The 18,302-nt window shown below is 35.7% G+C and overlaps 1 protein-coding gene across 6 annotated transcripts in view; it reads right to left on the minus strand.

Annotated features, from left to right (window-relative positions):
• Nucleotides 1–18,302, minus strand: part of ASXL3 (ASXL transcriptional regulator 3) — a 125,212-nt gene that overhangs the window by 17,410 nt on the left and 89,500 nt on the right. For 5 of the 6 annotated variants that reach the window (XM_061448571.1, XM_061448570.1, XM_061448572.1 and 2 more), the window contains 2 exons: nt 1,745–1,841; nt 1,005–1,110 (listed from right to left, as the gene is read on the minus strand). In XM_061448571.1, the coding sequence (XP_061304555.1) occupies nt 1,005–1,110; nt 1,745–1,841 (203 nt within the window). Of the gene's footprint in view, nt 1–1,004; nt 1,125–1,744; nt 1,844–18,302 lie in introns of those variants that run through there. The other variant, XM_061448575.1, reaches the window with a different exon arrangement.

Below are 18,302 nucleotides of genomic sequence, written 5' to 3' on the forward strand. Positions count from 1 at the left end.
TGGTTCCCATGGCACAGTTTTGTCTCCTAAGTATTATGCATAAATTCCATTAAAACATAACAGAAAATTTAAAAAAAAATCTAACTTTTAAATAATTAGCTTATAATTTGTAATAATTAATACTTTAAATACTTAATATTAAAAAAAGAGAGATGTAATTCTAGGTATTGATGGATTAACCTTTTAAAGCAATTTTATAAGGAAGGTTCTTGAATTTAAACCAAGATGTGAATCTCCTTAAATTCTGATTTTAAGAAAACCGTGAATATAAGAACTGAATCTTCAGGTGCTGCAGAATGCTAACTTTGTATCATCGTCAATGAAATTGTGCTGACTTACCCCAGTTATGCACCTGCAGTGATACTACCCCATTAATTTTAGTCAGTTAAGGGTATTTATCTATTCTTTGCATTGCACTTCTAAAATTAGACTGGTCATTGTCACTTTCATTTGTCTCTAGTTGATGTTTATCCTATGTCACATATTCCACTCCAGCAAAGGGAGTCAGTCAAAAAATAAAACAATAAAAAAAAATCTATTTGATTTTAGAAAATTTACAAGTAGCTTAGAAAAAAAATAAAATAAATAAAAACACACCACAGAACTATCTCCACTGGTCTTCTAGGCTGTAGTCTCTGTATTTATGTTTTGCAGGAGGGGACAATTTGTATTTATATTTTGCAGGAGGGGACAATTGATCTAATGCTCTCTTTTAAAAGCTAATTAAAAATACTCACATGCTTAGGCCTTGTGTCTTAAGCTCTCCTTGGAATGAATTTTTATGGATGAGTTATGAACCTTTAAAAATGCAATTGCAATGCAAGTGCAGACACGCAGCTATAATTCTATCCACAACTTCATATACTGGGCAATGACTGCCTTTGATAACTGCTTTATTAAGTTTTACAGCATATGACTGTGCTATGTGAAGCAGAGAATTATATTTTCATTTCCTCCTAAAAGAAAATAATAAAAAAAGTGCTTTTATTTGCTACAATACTTACTTTTCACCATAAAACCTTTCAAAGAATTTTTCTTTCCAAGGTTCTGTTTTCTTTTCCTTTTCAATCTCTTGCCTGATACGTAGCTGCATTTCTGGTGTAAATTCGCCTAAAAAACAAATACTAACATATTGAATAAAAGCTGTCAAGGATTAGCTTAATATGGGCAATTACAAATTACAGATAGAAAGATGACACACAGTGATTTCTGCTATAGTCATCCAACAAATAAAAATAATGAAAACCAAAAGTGAGAGTGACATAGAAATATTTAATTTACTTGTCATGGTTTAAGCTGAAACTGAAAAGCCCTTGATTGAAGTAAGCATTACTTAGCAAAAACTAAAAGCACTGGTGTGTTGTCAGCATTGTTCTCAGACTAAAGCCAAAACACAGCACTGAATCAGCTACTAAGAAGGAGAAATAAAACTGTTGCAGCTGAACCCAGGACATTACTATATGAGATCAGTATTTTAGAAGTATATTGGTGGGATTTAGTTGCATGCATTTATGTTTCCAAGGCTGGCGGTGATGAAAAAGCTTTGTTTCTTTTTAAACTGTCAGAATAAGCTGCCACAGCAAGCTGTAAAAGCATACACTAAGTTAAAAATGGAATCAGCAATTTTGCTGAATTATTGGTGTAGTAATTTCTATTCAAGGAGTATTTCTCAAATGTAGAAACAGGGATGTCATTCATAAAAACAATTAACCTTTGGTAAATCTGAGAACAAGTAGACAGTTACCTTCTGCCAATCGCTGTTTCCACCCTTGTGCTGCATACGCGAAGAATTCATTATTTAGAGCGGAACTACTGAGGCGCAGAACTCCATCACTTCCCATCTAGAAAATAAGCCGATGGAAGCAGAAGATAGTGTCAGAAATAGTGCCAGCTAAGATTACATAAAAAATGAGAGTTCCAACTAAGGGAAATGGGGAGGGTTAGGGAGTGGGAAAAACAAAGAAATACCCTACTGCTACTAAAACAGAATTTTCTTATAGTGGTTACTGTAAATGCAAGTAGGCTAATCCAGCAGCAGCATGTTCTCTTTAGTCATCAGTATCACTGAATATAACTCAGTTTACAGCTGATTGATGTGTTTTAATCACAGCCGTCTGTCTTGAGCCTATGTCTAGAGCTGTTGTACACAATCAAAAATCAAGATCATTATTGTACTTGTGCATCTGCCTGGAATACGGTACAAAACAAATTAATTAGATGTAATAAAGACAGCAACTTTGCTCTTTCTAAACAAACATAACGCTCATGTCAGCTAATATGCTGTACTGGCAGAAGAGTGGATAACAGGTAACCTTAACAAAATAACTGATGTAAATTCAGCATTAAAACTAAAACCATCTATACACATAATTTTATAGACATCAACAGTTAAAACTGTGGAAGAACATTATAATTATTTTTACCTTCTACATCTGTCAGACATTCAATGCTAAAGAACCATTAAAAGTCTTAATCACAGTGTTTTCTACAATAACTTTTAAAGATATCCAACTGTTGAGCTTCCTTTTACCATAACATTTAATGATTATTTTCAGGTTGTGATGATATGCCTCACTATTGAAAGAATCCCAGTAAATGTAAAATGTAATTATATAAAACAAATTAGCAGCGGGTATCGCCTCTGGCATGATAAATAAACAGACAATAAAAACAACCTAAAAAATAGAGAAAGAGAGGAAGCAGGAGAGGAGGTAACATTGCTAGAACAAACACTCTCATTATTTTACGTCCTTTAAGGTAACTAAGAGATAAATATTTGACAACACCATTTGTGATCTAGCATAAAACCCAGCACATTTTCCAGCATATTAACACGTTTCAACTGCATAATATCCCCTGATCCTCAGTGCTTGTTTCTAACAGGAGCCAGAAAGAAGCAGACATGTTAGTAATATTAAATGATATTTAGCTGTATCTCCCTTGCTGAGCTCTATATTTCACTGACAATACTGGCCCTGCTTTCAGAACAGTCTTTGCTAATTTGCTCACTGCCCAGCTGACATCTTGTCCCACAATCATCTCACAGGAGTAAACCAGAAAGATGTGAAGTAGTAAAAAAAGAAATAGAGTGATAAGCATGGACTCTGAAAAACAAGCAATCCTAAAGGCATTCTATTACAGCAAGAGAACACTATGTGCATAGTACCAGGGTCCTTCAGCAGGATATGAACCTACATACTGCTGCTTGTGATTTCCTGCTATATGGCATTTTTTTGCCAACAAATCATAGGATTTGCATTGGAGTAGGGTGGATATATAATTCTACATTCTTTATGTTATGCATTGTGGAACACATGCATACTAATTACAGTTAGGTTATGACTAATGCTGAAACTGGAGAAAAGCTGGAAAGAGACAGTGAAACGTGAAGAAGAAGCAGCAAGAAAATAAAATCAGCGAGACAAGACAAAGGCCATAAAGAAAATGTACTTATTGCATAAATCAAATTGGTATGACCCATTAGCTTCTTTCTGCACAAACTTTTCCAGAAATATTTAAATTCCAGAATTAATATATTAAAGCAAGCTTCTTAGACAGCAGTGTCTCTTGCTTCTGAATACACAAATCAGTATATGGTTGAAGATGGCACTTACACGATTTCCAAAAAAGGTAAGAAAAGAAGTTACAAAGAGTCACAAGTTACTAAATAAGCAATTCTTTGCTCTCAAAGAAAGGTGCTGAAGCTACCTTCAGTTTCAACATAAAAGAAGATGAAACACCCACACATGTCAGCATAGGGTTTACTTCTAACTTCAGTAAATTCAAGGTTTTATATCTAAGCCTGACAGTGTGTTGCTGGAAAGAGTAATACAGACATGAAATTGTTATTATTATATTTAACCTTATTTAACTGTAAGCTGCCTCTGAAAGGCACGGTCCTCCTGAAAATTCATTGCTTAGCTGATGCCAAACAGTCTATCTGTGTCAACAGCAAGATCAACAAATCTCATAGAAAATTTGTGGACAATAATTTTCTGTTAAATCAGCAAGATGATCAACTTATCCTAAGTCATATAATTATTAGATCTTATGCAGAGTTGAAATGTACCACAAGAGGTGAAAAGAGAATGCCACTTTTCAGCAGCAATCCACTTTCAGATTGCATTAAATATCACATGAAACTGTAGCCAAGTGTGATTGAGCTATTTCACTATGCTGCATAAATCAAGACCGTTACGAAGACTGCCAAGTGATATTACCATGTGAATACAAGAAGAACTATATTAACTTTGTTGTAACCCTGTTGTTGTAAGGACATGAGAAAAGTGAGCTCTGTAGGAAAAGTTACTGCATCTTTTATTTCATTGGCTAATATGTTTGGAAGAAAGTGCCAAGTTTTTGGGTGCACAATTTCTTACAAGGTGTGAAAAAGAAACTGCAAACTCCAAGCTAAATGCTAGAAAGAGGTTCAACCAAATTTAAATGGTAAGTAGTCCACTTGAGAGAGAATCACAGGACAGAACCTCAGAACAGAAAGCAAATGTTAGGAAGGTCATAGGTAAAGTTCATTAGTTCTTGTGGACCAGAAAAAATACTAAGTAATTTGTACCTGTGGAAGAAAAGGGGGGTGGGAAGGTAGGGGGCAGAGAGGGAACAAAAGGAGAACAGAAGCAGATAAGGAAAATGAGAAGATTGCAGTAGGTTATCTAAGAAGAAAAATTAGTATAGGTCAGCTAGCAATAGAACAGGAAATCATTTGTGGACTGTATCGGAAAACAGATGCACATTGCATTTGAGCACTTTAGGTATTAACTGTAACAGTTTACAAGTATTAGGGAACTATGTTGACAAGATTGAAAATACGCTAAATATGCTTAGGTTAAGAAAAGCAAGAAGTGCAAACTCAAGAAGTCACCTGAGTCACTCAAGTGACTTGATGATAGTCACTGCCTTTGATGAAGTGGCAGAGGAGGGAGGATCTTTCCCGAGACCTGTATTCATGAGACCACACAACTCATGGAAGATTTAAGTAGCTGGAACAGCTGAAACCTAGACAGAAGAGCATAGAATGACACAGAAGATGGAAACCCACTAAATAATTAGAGAAGCATCCATTTATTTTGACCTGATATGAAAGATTCATTTCAGGTTGAAACACTATGAAGGGAAGTCATCATCATCTAGACTTAATCCATATAATTTAAGGGAAGAGATATCAATGGAAAAATGCAGGAAATAAAGAAATGGCTAGTCTCAGTGACTTTGCCCAATTTGCTCAGAAATTTGAGATCAAAGAAAACTTATGCTGGGAATGGAAGAGGGAGAATTTATTCACTCAGTTAAAGCTAAAAGAGAAAAGTACAAGGACAAAAAAGCTAAAGGAACTCGTAATTGCCAAAGATCTAAAGTGAATGAGACAGAAATTTTCAAAATGGTCAATTTTGAAATAGTAAGCAGAAAGCAGATACACTACCAAATGAGGAAAACAACCCAAACTAAACTAACAAGAAATTCAATCGCTTAGCTATTTTTTATTCTAAACAGGGAAAAAAATGTTTGAACCAGTTAGAACAGACACAAAATGAGCAATTTTACATCTAGTTATTTTGAAAGAGTCTATCGCAAACAGCAACTCTAACAAAGGTGGTTTAGTCATTTTCTCAGTACTCTAGTCATGTGAAATCAGGCTGACATTTTTTTTGCTCTGTTAAATTTGGAAGGACTAAGAGCTAGCATATTAGCTAACAACCTCTACTGAAATCTTCCTTTCTTGCCTCACCCAGAGAATGCATTTTCACCTAAGACAAAAAATTAAAGTGAAAATCGAAAATTTTGAAGCCAAAGGGTGTATCTATTCACTAAGCTCTGATGATAGAGACAGCACAATTAACCACTAGGTCTAAATTAGGATTTGAAGAAACATGACAATAAACCAGTTCTTAAATACACTATTAATTTTTATGGTGTTTAAAAAATGCTGTCCAACAGAGACAGTGTGTTAATGAGCTGGAACAAAAACACATTTCTTGGAAAGTTTATGCTTTATTCTGTTGAGCTTTAAATTTCTGTTTTCTGATTATACACAGTAGTAGAATTATATATTCTAATTAATGCTTCTGTGCAGAATTCACAATGGCTTTTAGAAGTTCCTCTTTTTATGGAAAGCAAACAAAAAAACCACCCAACTGCAAAACACATCCGCTAAAATCCAACATGTGTTTGCATTACAAAGCAAATGTCAAAGCTCTTATGAAAAGAAACTGAGTAATCTTTCTATGAACAACTACTCCAATTATTTTCCTCCAAGTTCCACTGAAAATTCTCTTCTGACAATAAGGCAGAGATTACTTTTGTAGCTCAACTGTAGCACAGAGGTGGTTTAGTAGGAATACAGCAAGTACTGCATAGGGGTGTACTGTAGTTTACCTGATCTTGGCTAGAATGTTTGAAGAAAAGGAATTAGCAAATCTATTATTTCTATCTCTCCTTCAAATGATTCAAAAGTCTCCTAACGTATTTATAAAACTACTAATGATCTACAATATATAGTTCCTGTGTAGTATAACATATTTCCTACGTGAAAGCTTATGTGTGAACTTTACGCCATTTGACCATAATACCTCACAATACAAAACCAAAAAATTAGGGAGAGAAGATTCATTCAAATTAAGTGTTCAGTACCACTCAAGTAATTATACACTTTCTACAAACTGCTGCTAATTCGCTTTTATAATTTTATATTTTATCTCAGAGGAAGAACAGTTCTATAACTCACAGACTTCCCCAAAGGTAGGTGAAAAGAATTATGTTCAAAGGATGAAAGGTATGAGAAAATAAATCTTGACTCTTTTTCATTAAAGCCTCCAAATATTAAAACTGAAAAATTTAGCAGCATTTACATCACACAGAAAAAACCCTACATTTTATTTATGCATGTAGAGAGACTCCACTGTTGTGTTGTAACATAGATGAAATGCTGTTCTCCAGTAATGTGTACCAGCATCAAACTGACCTGTGATGAAGGTACAGTGCAAATGTAGCATCTGAAGATGCAGCAACCTTAGCAACTGACTTTCTGAAGGCAAACACTTTGAAAAGTTGGCTAGACAGCATGCTGGGCCTGGCTCATTTTACTCTTGACAATCACAGAGCAGAAGTTCACAGGTGACAAAGAAGACCTGTATCTGTATTTCCGCCCCTCTCCTCTTCCTTCTCCCCTGCCCCCTTCCCCCCAAATCTCTGATATTAAGGGGAACTCTCTCCAAGAAGCAGAATTGTTTGATTCCAGGTACACGGAAATAAAGATTTAATTTACATACTCTGTATCAGCACTCTGGAAGAGCCAACTATGTCCACATTCATGTTTGTCGATCCTATAAATTTCCACCACTTTTCAACTGGTGATCATGAAGTCTGATGCATTAATTATTTCTTCCTGCCACAGAGTCTTTCTCAAAAAACATATCTCACCAAGCTTGGTGATTCATGTTGTAACAGGAGTGAACTGCCTTCTCATGTAATGTTCCCATTTTTTAAAATAGGCTACCTGCTCAGATCACTTTAGCTACCCAAATACAGATGTAAGCAATAACTATTTACAGATATCAACTATCTTAATGGAAAACACTGACCATAGGTGTGAGCTGTATGTGTGATGTTATTTATATACATGGCCTAATAGTATGGGTAAATAATAAAACAGAACAACACAAAACAAGATGAAATAAATAAAATAAAATAAAATAAAATATACTGTTCTTGGACCACGCCAAAACAAGTTTATTTATAAAAGGACATGTTAAAGAAGAGGCCACTGTGATGACAGTGGTGCATTTATCTCAGTCTTTGATGGTTGAACACTAGTGCAAGAACTACAAATGGTACGTAGGAGGACTGGGAAGAATTAGTTGACAACATTTTGACTTAATTGGCAAAATGGATATCTGATAATTCATACGAGTGATAGTAATACAAAAGACAAAAGCTTGTTTGGGGATAAAAAAGAAGAAGAAATGGCAACAGAATAGAAAAAAAAGGTTTTAAGTAGTAATACTTTCATAAATGCAGAATTAGTTGGGAGGATCCCCAAGAACATGATGCCTGGGAAAAAGGAGTTAAAGAAACCTCTCTGTACTTTAAATAAACAATACTGACCACACCGAGCGCAAAGCCTCCTGCAAAGAAATAATGGGGAGTGTACAATGCAACCACATTGTCTTAGTTAGAACCTCACTGTTCTCACAGCATGCAGGGAATGGAAATAGGGTCAACTTACTAAGCAAAAAATACCATAGCAGAACACGATATAATGGGCCAAAACCAGACACAGTTGGCAAGGGGCACATCTAACTCCAGAAGAAATAATTCCTTAAGTACATTAGGAGCAAGACAATGAAGGAAAAAGTCTACTGTGAGACACAGGGGTAATAACAGAGGGATATGGAGGCAAAATTTATGTTCATACTTCCTTTTTTGCATCCATTTTCATCACAAATCTGCTGCATTGGGATACCAGCAACAAAATGGTGCATACCAGCAACAAAAGGCAAAAGGGTAAGATTTCATCCTTGCACAAGCAAGAATAAATATTACTTAACTGCATTCAAATCATCTGAGCTTGACAGACTTGCCTGTTTAACGTCAAGTTATAAATCTACTTCAGAAATGTTAAAAGACAGATTTCAGAGCAGTGAATAAGTACAAAATTGTATGTGCTAGCTATAGGCATGCAGCACACGTGTATCACCTATGCCCAAAGAAGGGGTTAAATAGAGCTAAGGACTTCCAGACTAAGTCAGTCTCAGAACAACTCTATGGTCTACACACAGACAACCAATTGTTTTTTGAGATGCCTTAGGGTGCCCTAAGATACTCATATGGACACATTCTGGGCAGATGCAACCCAGAACCTACAGGGGACCTATAACCTTTTGAACTGAAATCCAGAATTCTCTTGATGGATTTGAGAATTACTTTGGGAACAATAGGGATAAGTAGAGCATTGCAGTAGTGGCAAATGTCGAGTTTTGGACTCTTTTAGAGTAGAGAAATACAAAATGAAAAAACTAAGCGGCTTTGCAATGTTTCTGTAGAAAAGTATTTGTGGCTTACGAGCACATGGGCTGATCACAAACTGAATGTAAATCAACCTTGCTACAAAATTGCAAAGAAAGTGAGCACAACCCTGGAAGTGATAAATGGGAGTACTGTGTAAAAACACAGAAATCAGTTCAGCTCTCCTTGGTGTTACTTACCACTTGAGATGGAGTGATACATTCAATTTTGATTGCTGCAACTCAGAACTTGTATAAAACTCTTAAGTAGAGAAATGAGGCTGAGCACAGATTTAAGACTGCATTAATAATGCCTGCTTCTCAAGACAAAGAAACAGGGAGATGAGGAGTGGGTTACTGGCTTCATGTTTGAAGGCTATTGTAAAATTAATCCAGTAATCTCCATGCTCTCCACGTAGATGTCGAACTGAGCAATGAATAATAGTCAGAATTGCAGTAAGACAGATTCAGATTAGACACTGCAGAGAAAACTTGGAGAAGCTGTGAATTCTCCAACACTGAACATCAAAAATCCTTTTGGATAGCATCTATCAAAATACCCAGACATTGTTGATTCTGCCTTAGTGTAGAGAAGACTAGATAAATTGCCCTTTCTTTGCATATGTCCTATGTCAAGATATAAAAGATGCTAAAGGAATTTAAAAATAAATTAGTAGAGTGTTTCACCATTTTCAAAGCTAAAGGGAAGTATATCAAATCACCATCTATTACACCATTATTAAAAATAAAATTAAAAGTGCTCTTGCACACATTTCTCTTCTAACCAATTGCCAATCTTTTTTTTTTAAAGAAAGGTGCTTAAGTCAGTCCTTGTATTCTGTCTTCAATGCCTCTAGCCTCTTAATGTCCTCCCAATGAAGTCACTTTATGCAATCTAGTGCAACTGACCACAGCTCATGCTTCATATCTGAAACAACCACTCATTTGGACAGAATGACCTTCAGAAACACTGCAATTTCGTAAGATAAGGGCTTAGATTTGTTTACATGCAATTTAAACCTTAGATTGCAATCAGTGCCAAAATATCTTAAATGGATGTCATAGCATGGAGCATTGCACTGCCTTCTGGATCTGCTTGTATTGAGGAGACACTCTCTATTTCTGGAATCGTCTTTCCTAAACACAAAACTATTGTATTAGCCACCACAATTATTCTCCATGATGGCTGGAAGGAGCCTTACTCCTCTGTTAGCAGTTGATAGCTTGAGACATATTAAAAGCCAAGTTAGATACTCTCTGTTCTTGAGGCTAAGTTTAGCATCACACCAGAGCAGGCTTCTCATTAAGCCAAACAGCCAGGAATCCTCATTGGAAAATTCAGAATGGCTGCAGAGAGTAGTATTAAAAGCCATGTACTTTGCCCTTACTAATGCTTTCTAAAAAAAATATTACCATTGCAAAATGGACAACACACTAAAAAGGGGAACAGAAGTTACTACTTCATGTGGTTTTGTCAGCCTCTGGACTGTTTAATTTTTGACTGACACATTCTTCAGAAACTAACAATATCTGCTTGCACTAATGTATGACTAAATTCTATATAATGATGCAAAACAATGATTCTCCTGTTCAATACTTTGCCTAATGATCTGGGAACTGATTATGTCAGAAGTTCTCTACAGCTAGAGCTCTCCCTGTAAAATAACAGCTGACAATTATAAAACTTAGCTTTTACCCATCTAAAAAACACTTTTACATGAAATTGCACGTATCTCTAGTATGAAAATCAAGGAGGAAGTTTCTCCATTTCATACTGATACTGCTGACTGTTCAAGTATTCCATTACCTATCTACAAATAATTTTTCCACTTATCCAACTACCATTCAGAGATTGTGATAAATGGGACCAAACTGAAAGGATGTTCTAACAGTTGGCAAGTCTATAATAGAAAATGACTGTGAATGCACTTGGGTAAGAAAAGGAAAAGCAGCTGTAGTTGTCACAAAAAAATCTGTAAGTTCTGTTAAACAATGGCTGGATTTCTGATGATGGTGTTTCTGCTACGCAACTCAATGTTAAGCAAAGATACTATATTTTTCAGCAGTCAAGACACATGTAAGTGGAACCATATGGTAACAATATCAGATAAAATCAGAGGCTGAACTAACCCTTAATATTTACAAGGAACAGATCATGTGAATACGGCTTGTGAAAGATCACATAATAACCAATTAGTAGGAAAGTTGTTAAATAAAAGATGCCTGTTTCTAGTTAGTTTAGCTGGCAGAAGACTGAAAAGGGGGATTTTTATTTCTCATAAATATTGCAGTCTATTTCATATAACTCTGGCTACTACCTATATATGCATCCACCATCTTCTATTTGTATCAGCTGAAGTTTGCCAGCCATTAGTTCTAACTATTAGTACGCAAATAACTTCCATGGGTTAGTTGCCTGTTGTATGAAATACAGCACTTGTTTGTTATTAAAGTTGCTGCTCTTCATGTTTAATTTAGTTCTGGTAGACTAAGAAGCCCCAATCCAGTAATTTTTCTTTAGATTTTTTTTTTTCTTTTTATGGTTCATGTAAATTTTGGTGCCCTTCTCTAGATTCTTTCCACAGCTTCTGAGGTAAACTGGCCATGCCTAATATTCAAGATGATGACTCAATACTATTTGTTTAATAAGTTTAGGCTAAGTCTGAGCTCTCAAAGACTTTTCTTCATATGAAAGATGCTCCCGTCCCTTAATCCTCTCAGTGACCCTGCAGTCTCCAGTAGCTCCATCTCTCTGCTGGGGAGCCCAGAACTGGACAAGGTACTCTAGGTGTGGCTTTACCAGTGCTGAGTTATACTGGATGGTCTAGCAACTCCCACCAGGATGACATCCACTTGCCTCTTCTCTGACCATCATCCCTAAGACCTGAAACAAACTGTAATCCACCCTATAAAAGAGCTCCATACCCATATACTGCTCCCTTTGAGGGCAACCACTTCCCTTCTCAAGTGAAGCAAATTTTTGTCAATGGTTTTGGCATACATAAAAAAGAGAAAGAAAAACATGTGCAGAGAAAGGCACAGTATAATATTGGAGAGGATAAAAAAAAGGGAGGGGAATGAATAGCAAAGAAGTTGGTAATTACCAAGTTTAATACAAAATGTTGATTTCAGGTCTTAAGAACACAGATGGTAGGAGTGTGGAAGAAGTAATACAGTTGGAAGCTACAGAACATTAAAAAAAAAAACAGGGCTTGCAAAACACCACAGAGACAAAAGGATAGCAACTGCTTCTTTGCCTGATGGTAAGGAACTTAAAGGCTTCTCTCAAACACAAAAAAAATGCACACATTTGCACAACAGTACTATGATTGTGAAGAAAAACTTATCATTTCTTAAAGAGTTTCCATGTATATAAAGCCATGGAAAGCAGTTCTGAGTTTAAAGTAGGTAAGCTTCCAACAACACACAACCATTAGTACTTTTGTGCTTTTGTGACCACAAACCAGTTAAAACAGAGAAGTACACAAATGATAACACAGATACATGCATCACAAAGGAATACAGTAAACAGCAATACATGTATCTGACTTAAGATCTGCTCCCAGAACTACAAACTTAGCCACCTCAACTTCACTTTTTAGGTAGGTGACGTGGTAAAATACCAGCTTACACTATGTCTCTCACAGCAATTATGATGCAATACAACTTGAGTGCTAATGTTGACTCTCTCCTTTCCATGGGTCTCACCTTCTTGCAGTAGAGTATAACCTGACACAGAGAATATGGCTGTTTTATTTAGTCCTAAATTATGAATCCTTGTAAGAAAAAAATCTTGTCATTCTCAACTGATCACTGACATAACAAAAACAGTTCATCCTCGAATACAAAACAAAAATACAGATTCTGGAAACAGATGGTGAAAGTAATTCTGAGTATTACTTTAGTTCTTTAAAAAATAACCAGATTAAACTTAGAAGTAAAACATAAAATGACAGAAAACACCTACTACTAGAGGAATAATTGCTTCACAAAAGAGGAGAAAACTAATAAGATTCTTTAAAGGAAAGAAACAAAGACCTTTTCCATCTTCACTAAAGTGGGAAATATGCCAAGTAAGACTGAAGAATTGCATACATATGCTTTCAAAATGAAATATGACTTGTTAATTTTGACCTTGTCTAAATCAAGAAGACAAGTGGGATAGCTATATTCATTCCAGTACACTGTAGTGTCAAAAAAGACAATAGAATCCAATCTGGTTGAGCTCAGATGCACGAAATTAAATGAAGAATTTAAGGAGAATAATAAATGTAGCAAAACTAAAAGATAAAGCATGTTTTAAAATGAAGCAAAACCCAAGTAAAATAGAAGGAAAATCAGAATGAAGCAAACAATACTTTCTAACTATATTCAAATTGTAGAAATTACAATTAGTACTTATTTTTCTATGACATCCTTTACACAACTACCAAACCCAAGTATATGAGACCACATAACAAAGAGCAAGTATTTTTAAAGGTACTAGAAGATGCATATAAGCCTGGAAAAAAAAGGAGAAATAGAAAAACATACATAGATGGTGACTGAGGCAAGCATGTATGAAACTTATTTAAAAAGAAGATAGTTGGAGACTTTGAGAAACTAAAACATTACATTAGTCAACAATGCTCACATGTTGGGGAAGGTAGAGAAAAAAAAAGATGCAAACAGCCAGGGTCTATACATCTAGCTATTGATAAAAATAAAATACATATGCCATTGACCCCGAGAAGCAGAAAGTGAAGGGATGTTACATGTCAACATCTAAAATAAGTCTGTAATTTCTGAGGAGTGTCATAAATGAAAGCCCTACACCAAATCCCTTTTCTCTAGTCATTAGAAGACATTGCTCTCCCATGCAAAATCAGCTGCTATGTCCTTAACACAAGAGAGAACAAGCTAAAGAAAAACTGAATTTAAATAATTCAAATACCAAAGTTATGAAATAACTACAAAAAAGACCGTCAACATCTTTTCCCCTTTTTTATTTAAGCAAAACAAAGTGTGTGGGGGATAGAAGAGAAAGAAAGGGTTGAGAGAGAGAGACTGCAGCAGAAGTACAGATGGTTCAGTTCTGCTTGCTCTTCTTTTCGCTGCACCTGCATCCAACATCCTGTTTCAAGTCTTTAGCTGTCTTCAGATTCAGAACTGTAAGGAATGTTCTGTTCTCAACCCAGTTCCAGTGGCAACACTGGTGGAACTGCAGACCAATTCATATAACTAAATTACTAGCACTTTTCAAGGAAGAAACAGTTGAAACACTATACACTGCAGTAGTGCATCGTTATCAGACACATAACCTGAAGCATCTCAGACCGTTGCGCCCATAGATACGTTACCATTTATGTTCACATATAAATTATTCTCTCACAGTTCCTAGCATAGTCTTTCAAAAGGACACTTGTGCAAATACTTTCCCATTGGAAAGGAGGTGTTTTATAAGTTCCTGTCTCTTTTTCAAGTACTCATAATTTTGTTAAATGTAAATTGTTGGAAGGAAGGAGATGGGAACAAAGCTTCACTAGTTCACGTCAGAACGAGAACCTCGAGCACTGCACTCCTCACACACCAGAAGGACTTATGGAAAAGGTTGATGCAGAAAGTGCTGTGACTCTTGTATTTTCAGCTTTCACTGGGCACGGCACAATGTCTTGCAAGATGCTCTGAGTTGAGCCTTGCTACAGACAAAAGCAATGACAGTAGCTCCACTAACAGCTCCACAAAGCTTGCTCATAAAGGTGAGACACGCTTGAAGTGTGATGAGAGCTTGTAGATAGGGCTTTAAAAATAAAACAAGAACTTCCACAACATGGATGCAGCATAGTGGAAAACACTGATTCATACTTCTGAAATACAATGATGAAGCCTGCAAATATACAAAAAACATGTCATCTAATAAAAAATGTAAATCTTCCTGTTCATATATGCAGAAGTACTGAGAAGGACCTCTAAGGATTATTGTAAAAGAGGAAACAAGAATTCCATTACCACACCAATCAGAGCAGTGAAATCGCAATGCAACTGCGGTGAGCCTTACTGGATTCCACTAGGGAAGCTACAAGAATATTCCTGTAGCTAAAGCCAACAAGGATTTTGAAGTAAAATTTTTCAGCTTTCAACTCATGTAAAGCGAAACTGATGTTTGTTGTTAATACACGACTGTGAAATGTGCAGATACACCATCCATACACCTGCATTGGGTAAAAGATGTATTAATTTGCTGCACAAGGACAAAGGGGCCAGACGGGGCTAGGAATCTCTCTGAACACCCCTGGATAGCTGAGGTCAGGAATCAGAGCTCCAGATTCTTATTGAAAAGGCAGCTTAAATGCTTTGGAATTTCTTCATCCATCTAGTATGCAATATACTTATATTAAAACTACCCTAATAAAGCTGTACAAATAAAGCACATTACAACAGTGCCATGCTATTCACATTAACCAATAAATCAAAGAAAAAATATCAGTTAAAGGAAGAAATGTGAAATAAAATGACCTTCAATTACTACACACACAGGGGTGCCAATTTTACAGCTTTTTAAATATGTTTAGGTGTATAAGACATCTTACATTTAACCTTCTATTGCAAATGTTCTCCTCTGAACTAAGTCCTTTTGTCATAACCCGACAACTATTTTGGTGTAAAAAAAAACATTTACAGGAACATAATAATAAATATTTGAAAGCTACTGGTGATAAAGAATTGAAAAGGACAGCTAAAAGGTTGCAGTATTAGCAGAAAAGAGAGCTAAGTAATATAAGGGTACCATTTAACTCCTACTACACATAATTCCATGGAGAGAAATGTAAAACAAACCTGGGAGAAAATAATACAAACAGGATTAATTTCTGCAGTTTGATGTTTTATAAAGAAAATGCTGAAATTCCAATGGCAAATATAATCTCAAGTACTGATAAAGTTAAGAAAGCAAACAAGATGTTTACACTGCTACAAGGAAGGAACTGTGAAAATAAAACTTTGCTTACTCTTTTTTAATATAAAACTAATATAAAGTAAGATAGATACTAAACAGTATTTATATTATTCTTTTGATTACAAAGAATCAAATAAATACTAAGTGTCAGAATGGCAGACACCAGACCTCTCTCCTTGTCTTTACATGCCTAACAATTTTGTGTACTGCTCCTTACCCACTCCACTGCAGAACTTTAACTGATGTGCCCAGGAGTAGGAGTAATTTGTGCACAATGAAAACAATGGTTACCTCTTGTTATCACTGCTCAAATAGTATGAACAGAAATTAAGCTGATTCATACTACATGAAAACAAAGAGGTTCTTAAATAGAAATCTGTAGACAACCTCCTCACAATTACTTCTAACTATCTTAAACAGAACTGAGAAAATCACTAACTGACAGCAACCTGTGCCCTTTTCCAACATGAGGTGAAAGGGAATCCTTTCAAGGTGATATAGTTAACCTGGAAGTGCTAGCATCTATGTAAATAGAACAGACCAAGAGATAAACACAGAACCTACTCTGACCTTGAAGTGACAAGTTGCTGTAATGTTGTTACATAGCAACAATACTGGCACTGACCCAAGAAACAGTTATTATTTTGGAATTCACTGATTTAGAAATTAAAAGAAAGAGATTAAGGTGGGTTTTGACCCATTTTTGAGTTTTTTGATTTGTAAGTCATGGCTTTCTTTGTAGCAGATTGGTTTACTATAAGCATGAAATATTCACAGGCACTTCTGCAATACTACATGGCTTAAGTATTTCCATAAGAGTTTTTAAGTTTTGAATTTTGAATTTAAGTTCCATAAGAGTTTTTAAGTTTTGAATTTTGAATTTAAGTAACTACCTCAACTATCTATAAAATGTAGATTGGTTCAGAGAATAAAATAAAGGATTGCTAAATTTACTTCATTAAACAAGTAAAGCTAAGAACTGATAATTTTTACTAGGATATCTTCTACTGTTTTAAATGCTCTTCATGAGTAGGTTCTGTCAGACAAAATAACATTGCAACCTAATACACAGGTCTGAGGAGCCTCTGAGATCCTTCATGGGTGTTTTTGCAGAAGGAAATTCTCATCCTATGTGAAAGGGCAGGGCAGGTGCAAACCACAAGAGGCTCAGAAGAACCCAGCATTATCAGAAGAGAAAATACAGAACAAGGGGTTAAATCCTCAAAGATCAGAAAGTTGTTAAGCATTTCTAGAGTCTGTGAAGACATTTTGTTTTCAGAGCATTCAGGAAAGAACATTTTGTTTAGCTCTCTAAGCATAAGTAAAATCACTTAAGTTTTCTGCTGCTATTCAGATAAGGCAGCACTTCTTGGAAGCTTACTAACTACACGGGTGTATTTCCCTTCCTTTTGCTTATACCCCAGTGTTAACAGCAGGAATTTGACTCCCTAGTAATAACAACAAGGAAAGCTGGTATAAACAAGATCAGCTGCCATTCCTTTTCAGGATCCTGTCATACAGATGTGTTACTCATCCTTGCACAACAGAAGTTGTGTAATTAATATTTAAAGAGACACTGATGCAGTATAGCAATCTAGGTACACTGAGAAACTTCCTGCTTTGAAGACGAGTATTTGCTGAGAGGTGGTCAGGAAGGCTTCTGTTACATGTAATTATCAGCTTGATGTATTAATATTAGAAGCAGGTATTCTTTGATGAAAATTCGATTGTTCTTCAGCTGTAGAATGTTCTAATTAGAGCTGAAAAGAAAAATACTTTGTTGGGATTTGTGACAACTGAAATCTTTTGTGCAGAGAGTTTGCTTTCTATATAGTTTCTACACCTACGTGCTTTCTTATTGCCAGCTCAGTCATCTAGGTCTTGTGGGGGATCACCCAACAGGCTTCTGTATCAGCTGAGCTTCAAAGTTTGGAAGCATTTGATTCCCTATAGATTAACAAAGAGCTGAAAATCTGGATGTTCAAATTTCAGATACAAAATTCTCAGTATCGACGCAATGTTTTGGAGCAGCATGCTAAGCAGACCTGTCTGGACATGGCTGCTTCTTTGAACAATGTCCACATACTATTTTGCTGTGAACCCAAATGAAAGCAAATCACTGACAAAACGTATCTACCATAACTGCCAACTTGCTCCAATTTCTTTTGTAAGCATTCTGAATATAGAAAATTACACACTGACCTCATTATTAGTGAAATACAGTTAAAACTAATATAAAAGCTGAAACCAATTTCAAGTGTGAAAAACTGATGATACAACTTACCTTTTCCTAAGGAAAAAAAAAAGTAATGATCCTGCACTTCTCCTTTGACAAAAATCTAGCTGGAGTAAGA

The sequence above is a fragment of the Pezoporus flaviventris genome, unplaced genomic scaffold (genome assembly GCF_033815535.1).
Source record: "Pezoporus flaviventris isolate CSIRO_AGI_PZ_B2104156 unplaced genomic scaffold, CSIRO_AGI_Pfla_v1 ptg000007l, whole genome shotgun sequence".
NCBI lineage: Eukaryota > Metazoa > Chordata > Aves > Psittaciformes > Psittacidae > Pezoporus > Pezoporus flaviventris.